This window comes from Etheostoma cragini, chromosome 16, assembly GCF_013103735.1.
Source record: "Etheostoma cragini isolate CJK2018 chromosome 16, CSU_Ecrag_1.0, whole genome shotgun sequence".
Classification (NCBI taxonomy): Eukaryota; Metazoa; Chordata; class Actinopteri; order Perciformes; family Percidae; genus Etheostoma; species Etheostoma cragini.
The window spans coordinates 24,076,498-24,083,057 of NC_048422.1; the positions used below are offsets into that span (position 1 = coordinate 24,076,498).

General features: G+C 44.3%; 1 protein-coding gene across 1 annotated transcript in view; it reads left to right on the top strand.

Moving 5' to 3' along the window:
* Nucleotides 1–5,621, top strand: part of LOC117959738 (multiple C2 and transmembrane domain-containing protein 1-like) — a 13,748-nt gene extending 8,127 nt beyond the window's left edge. Inside the window, exons 8-15 of the mRNA XM_034897018.1 lie at nucleotides 240–342; nucleotides 1,672–1,773; nucleotides 3,092–3,166; nucleotides 3,363–3,482; nucleotides 4,281–4,388; nucleotides 4,476–4,529; nucleotides 4,616–4,725; nucleotides 5,417–5,621. Of these exons, the coding sequence (XP_034752909.1) occupies nucleotides 240–342; nucleotides 1,672–1,773; nucleotides 3,092–3,166; nucleotides 3,363–3,482; nucleotides 4,281–4,388; nucleotides 4,476–4,529; nucleotides 4,616–4,725; nucleotides 5,417–5,606 (862 nt within the window). The 3' untranslated portion in view covers nucleotides 5,607–5,621. The remainder of the gene's footprint in view (nucleotides 1–239; nucleotides 343–1,671; nucleotides 1,774–3,091; nucleotides 3,167–3,362; nucleotides 3,483–4,280; nucleotides 4,389–4,475; nucleotides 4,530–4,615; nucleotides 4,726–5,416) is intronic.
* The last annotated feature ends 939 nt before the right edge of the window (nucleotides 5,622–6,560 follow it).

Consider the following 6,560-nt stretch of genomic DNA (forward strand, 5'->3'; position numbering starts at 1 on the left):
AATAGGCAGGCTGGTGGGACTCATAATATTAAGAAAAAGAAGTTTTATTGTTAATGCCATGGGGCCTTTAATGCTTGATATTACTTATTGAAATGCTTATTTTAAAGTTGTATATTTGTTTTAAATGGGTCTGCTTCTGATTCGCAGTGTTGGGAAGTGCAAAACAAAACAAAACTCCAACATGGCTTCACATATAGACATGTTAATCCTCCTCTGTGTCACGTTTTCTACTTCCTCAGTAACGTTAAAGACATCCACTCGGTGTTGGAGGTGACGGTGTTTGACGAGGACAGAGACCGCAGCGCTGACTTCCTGGGAAAGGTGGCCATCCCGTTGTTACATGTAAGTGTGATGAAGGAAAAACAAATCTGAGGTGTGTAGAGATATCCTAATACTGGTTTTAAAAGGTCATGAGTAGACGGGTCGGATCGGTATATTTGCACCATCCGGTCCTGAGATAAAAAGTCAGTGTGATAGCCCCCCGATGATTCCTTAACCCAATGTTTCCCAAACTTAGGGTCGGGACCCAAAATGGGTCGTTTAATGGGTCGCCAATTGGCCGAGTGAAATGCACATCAATGCTCTCTCTCTCTCTCTCTCTCTCTCTCTCTCTCTCTTCTCTTGTCCTAGGAGGGGGGGGGGTCTCTCTCTCTCTTCTCTTGTCCTAGGAGGGGGGGTCTCTCTCTCTCTTTCTCTCTTCTCTTATCCTAGGAGGGGGGGGTCTCTCTCTCTCTCTCTTCTCTTGTCCTAGGAGGGGGGGTCTCTCTCTCTCTCTCTCTCTCTCTCTCTCTCTCTTCTCTTATCCTAGGAGGGGATGAGAACATGAGTTGAGAAAGGGGGGAGACACAGGAAGGAGAATAGAACCCTTTTCTGGTTTTGGTTACTTTAATAATGGAATAAATATACTTCATACACATTTAAATTCAGGGTTTGTTCTGTCTTTGACCCCAGTTTAAAAATGTAGATGGTACAATGATTCATGGTGTATTTTTGTAAATTTGGGTCCCGGGGAGACACCAAAATTCTCTGTTGGGTCTTGAGCTGAAAAAGTTTTGGGAACCACTGCCTTAGCCTAACTTACCTTCGAACTAGCCCATGACCTAGTCCTGTTATATCGTCTCTGGTGGCTTTGAGCCGAGATGACGGCTTCAGTTCCTCGTTGTGAAGGACCGTCTGACAGCAAGTTCAAGTTCAAGACCTTTACTTGTCCCTGAGGGGCGATTTTGCTGCAGTAGCAAAGAAATTAACATACAGTACATGACAACAAAGATGACAACATCCATTAAAAATACAGGATCAGACCAAATGGGGAAATGAATACCACATTAAAAGTTTAAGTCCAAGTTTTCCTTATGTTACCTATTCAGAGATAACGGGCCTTAAAGGGCCGTCTGACAGCAAGTTATAGAGCTGAAAATACTCTAAATATAGCGTCCACTTAAGCTGATATCGATGTTTTTAGGGGTCTAAAATGCATCCATAGGACATTTCTAATCTTGCGTGTCTGTGCTCCTGTCTGCTTCTCCAAACTGTTGCCGTGCCGAACGCCATCTACCGTCGCTAACACCCAGACTACGGAGACGAAGCTCACACAAACCCACTCCTAAACATCTGTACTGTCCCTTTAAGAGTTGAATCCACACTGGAACCATGTTTTTATGTTTCTGTCAGGTCCGTAACGGTGAGCGGAAGAGCTACGTGTTGAAGAACAAGGATCTGACGGGGCCGACTAAAGGAGTCCTCCACCTGGAGATGGACGTCATCTACAACACTGTGAGGGTCACGAGCTCCTAGTCAGGGGTCGAAACTACATTTACTCAAGTAGTACTATGGAACTGTAGTATTTCCATGTTCTGCTACTTCATACGTGTACTCCTCTACATCTCAGAGGGACAGGAAGTAGCTTTAGCTTTAGTTTCTTTTTTAGATGATGGTTTTTGATCCCCGTCCTGTCCTAAATCATTATATAATGAATGTAAAAGAGGTTCCTGGTGTAGATGAATCTACAGAGAATCATCAGCTCAATCTGCAGATACTTTTCTTTGCAGATGACAGTGTTTCCTCCCCTTCCTGTCAATTAAAAACCCCAAAACCACCGTATCTCCAGATTTGGTGATGTTGAAGGTTTGTGATAACTGAAGGGTGACGTGTTCCTTTAAGGACTTGAGAAAATTCTCCTTCAGTCCTCCTTCAGCTAAATAATGTCTTTAAGGGGGAACTATACTGTTTTATGGCTTCATTTATGTTAACTGAACAATGGAATGGTTATAAGACTTTTTTCTAAAAGAGAAACCTGTAGGGAGACTCTATAGAGAAACCTGTAGGGAGACTCTAAAGAGAAACCTGTAGGGAGACTCTATAGAGAAACCTGTAGGGAGACTCTATAGAGAAACCGGTAGGGAGACTCTATAGAGAAACCTGTAGGGAGACTCTATAGAGAAACCTGTAGGGAGACTCTATAGAGAAACCTGTAGGGAGACTCTATAGAGAAACCGGTAGGGAGACTCTATAGAGAAACCTGTAGGGAGACTCTATAGAGAAACCTGTAGGGAGACTCTATAGAGAAACCTGTAGGGAGACTCTATAGAGAAACCTGTAGGGAGACTCTATAGAGAAACCTGTAGGGAGACTCTATAGAGAAACCTGTAGGGAGAATCTATAGAGAAACCTGTAGGGAGACTCTATAGAGAAACCTGTAGGGGGGCTCTATAGAGAAACCTGTAGGGGGCTCTATAGAGAAACCTGTAGGGAGACTCTATAGAGAAACCTGTAGGGGGCTCTATAGAGAAACCTGTAGGGGAGCTCTATAGAGAAACCTGTAGGGGGGGCTCTATAGAGAAACCTGTAAGGGCTCTATAGAGAAACCTGTAGGGGGGCTCTATAGAGAAACCTGTAGGGGGGGCTCTATAGAGAAACCTGTAAGGGCTCTATAAACATGCGAGCAAAAAGTGAAGAAATTGCCAAAACTGCATAGCGCCCCTTTAAGAAGCTTGTTGGATCAGCTGTTTTTCTGACACCATGAAAAGTTGAGTCTGTAATACCTGTCGCTGTCTTTGTCTCTGTCTTTGTCTTTGTGTGTCTTCCTCTTCAGTTTAAAGCTTCTTTAAAGACGGTTGTCCCTGCAGAGCGGAAATACATCGAGGAAGAACCAAAAGTGTCCAAGCAGGTGTGTTTATGTTATTGTTATTATTTGATGGTAAATCATCAGAGAGAGAGTTTCTGTGATATTTTAGTCTCTTTATTGAATAGCACAGCTATGATACATCGGGCTGAGATACAAACACTAGATCACCAGATGCATACTGTATTTATATAGTATGCCTATATATAACTCATTATAACGTGTACTTTGTGTCTTCCAGTTGCTCCAGCAGAACTTTAACCGTGTGAAGAGGTGCATCATGGTCCTGATTAGCTACGGGACATATATCAACAGCTGCTTCGAGTGGGAGTCTGCACAGAGGAGCATCTTCTCCTTTGTGGTACGAAACTCCATCAACGGAGGCCCGTGATATCAGAACGCTGCTTTATATTATAGAGATTATAAGCATATTGGGATTAAAGTTGGGAAACGTTCTCATTATTATCCGGTACTGGTATGAATGTATGAATTCTGTTGCTGTGTGCACTGCATGCTGTGTGTGTGTGTGTGTGTGTGTGTGTGTGTGTGTGTGTGTGTGTTTGTGTGTGTGTGTGTGTGTGTGTGTGAAAAACATCTGCTGATTAATAGTCATGATTATCAAGTGTGTTTCCTATTTTTAACGAAATACAGACAGACGTGCGTGTGTGTGTGTGTGTGTGTGTGTGTTTGTCTGTGTGTGTGTGTGTGTGTGTCTGTGTGTCTGTGTCTGTGTGTGTGTGTCTGTGTCTGTGTGTGTGTGTCTGTGTGTCTGTGGATAATCACAGACTGGAATAGGTCAACTTTTACTCAATACTATTTCAAAAACACTTCCATTTGTTTTACAATGCTATAAAATTGAATAAGACGCCCCAAAATTAATGAAAGTAGAGATTTGTACTTGGCAAAGAGCGTTGGGTGGAATCAATCATGTTATTTTGGGGAATTAAAAAGAACATTGTCATAGGACAACATGGGGACAACATGAGGACAACATGAGGACAACATGAGGGCAAAATGAGGACAACATGAGGGCAACATGAGGACAACATGGGGACAACATGGGGACAACATGAGGACAACATGAGGACAACATGGGGACAACATGAAGACAACATGAAGACAACATGAGGGATAAGTTAGTGTTTCCTTTGATTTCCAGGTCTTCGTGGTGGTGGTCTGGAACTTCGAGCTCTACATGTTGCCGCTCGCTCTGCTGCTGCTGCTCGTCTGGAACTACTTCTTCTCCTCGAGCAGAGGAACGGCCGACGTGAGAAAACACAGACGCCAGATTGATTTTAACCGATCCGCCATTTTAATCGTTTTAATCGTGTGTTGCTTCCTTTTCCCGCTGCAGTCCGCGGAGGCCGTGTTTGACTGGGAGGACGAAGAAGAGGACAAAGAGGACAAGGTAGTGGCGTGGTAAAGCAGCTGCACTTTAATGTGTATTTAATATAACAAATGAACAGAAACACTGATCTGTCCCTTCTGCGTCAGGAGTCAGAGCCCAAGGGCTTCATGGGTAAACTGTACGCCATCCAGGACGTGTTCATCAGCGTTCAGAGCGCCCTGGACGACGTGGCGTCGTACGGAGAGCGGATAAAGAAGTACGTATCACCGAGGGGGGGGGCTAGCCTGGAAATCCAGACTCAAGTCCGAAGGATCAGGAGTCTGGTATCGAGTGATGAAAGTCGATAATTTCTCGAGGGGCGGCGCCAAGCGTGCATTTGTAAATCTCACTGCACACAATGGGATAACACAGCGAACAATCACAACAACACACAGGGGGGGTCGTATCCAGGGCCCCGCACGCTGCATCATGCACATGCATCTACACACATGCATCTACACACATGCATCTACACACATGCATCTACACACATGCATCTATACACATGCATCTACACACATGCATCTACACACATGCATCTACACACATGCATCTACACACATGCATCTACACACATGCATCTACACACATGCATCTACACACATGCATCTACACACATGCATCTACACACATGCATCTACACACATGCATCTACACACATGCATCTACACACATGCATCTACACACATGCATCTATACAAATGGATCTACACACATGCATCTGTATACATTAATCTATACACATAACGTGTGTAACGTGACTGCTTGACCACATGATTCATGAAAACCTTAAATAACTTCCTGTGACCTTGTTCCCGTGACCTTGTCTTTGACCTCTGCTCTCCTTCCTGTGACCTTGTCTTCGTCCTCTGCTCTCCTTCCCGTGACCTTGTCTTTGTCCTCTGCAGCACCGCTAACTGGACCGTGCCTTTTCTCAGCTGGTTGGCGATAGCTGCCTTATGTTTGGCCACAGTTCTCCTCTACCTCGTTCCTCTTCGCTACCTGGTGCTGGCGTGGGGTGAGTGCTGCTTTATTACAGGACTCACTGAAGCTCTGTTAACATCCACGATTTTATCTGAATTAGGTGATATTGAATGAAAAAAATGCCTTCTGGAAACAGTCAAACTTGATGGAATTTCATGAATATCGACTCCAAAGGAAACTCGTTGGGTCTCATCGGATTTTATCCTGATGATATTCGGCTTAAAGGCCGATGGAAACATTATTTTCTGAATAAATGATGAGTTGCGATTAAGTTATAGGTCATTTTATGGTTTATGGCCACAAAACGCAGAAGAAGAAGTTGTAGTTCATGTCCCCCAGTATTTCCTCTCTATCTTACACATGGGGGGGGGGGGGGCGGACAAGGAAACCAGAGACTTCCTGGATTTAATGTATCAGGAACTCATGAAGGAAATGGCCGACGAAGGTCAGGAGAAGCCGTGGGACGTCCTGCAGAGACAATGGAAGACGCTCAGACAGAGAGACATGTCTCAAAAAGGAGTCTCACAGCGGTACCGGGGGGGCAATAAAACCCAAGCTGCATCTGCATCGTCATAGCGACGTGTCGATAGCGTGGTTGTTTTCTTATCATAGCTCAACATGTCCTATCAGCTGGAGCATGAGCTCTATTACAACCTGTCCCATAGTGATCATGTGATGTTGTCCCATAGTGATCATGTGATGTCGTCCCATAGTGATCATGTGATGTCGTCACATAGTGATCATGTGATGTCGTCCCATAGTGATCATGTGATGTCGTCCCATAGTGATCATGTGATGTCGTCCCATAGTGATCATGTGATGTCGTCCCATAGTGATCATGTGATGTCGTCCCATAGTGATCATGTTATGTCGTCCCATAGTGATCATGTTATGTCGTCCCATAGTGATCATGTGATGTTGTCCCATAGTGATCATGTGATGTTGTCCCATATTGTCCCATAGTGATCATGTGATGTTGTCCCATGGTGATCATGTGATGTTGTCCCATATTGTCCCATAGTGATCATGTGATGTCTTCCCCTAGTGATCATGTGATGTGGTCCCATA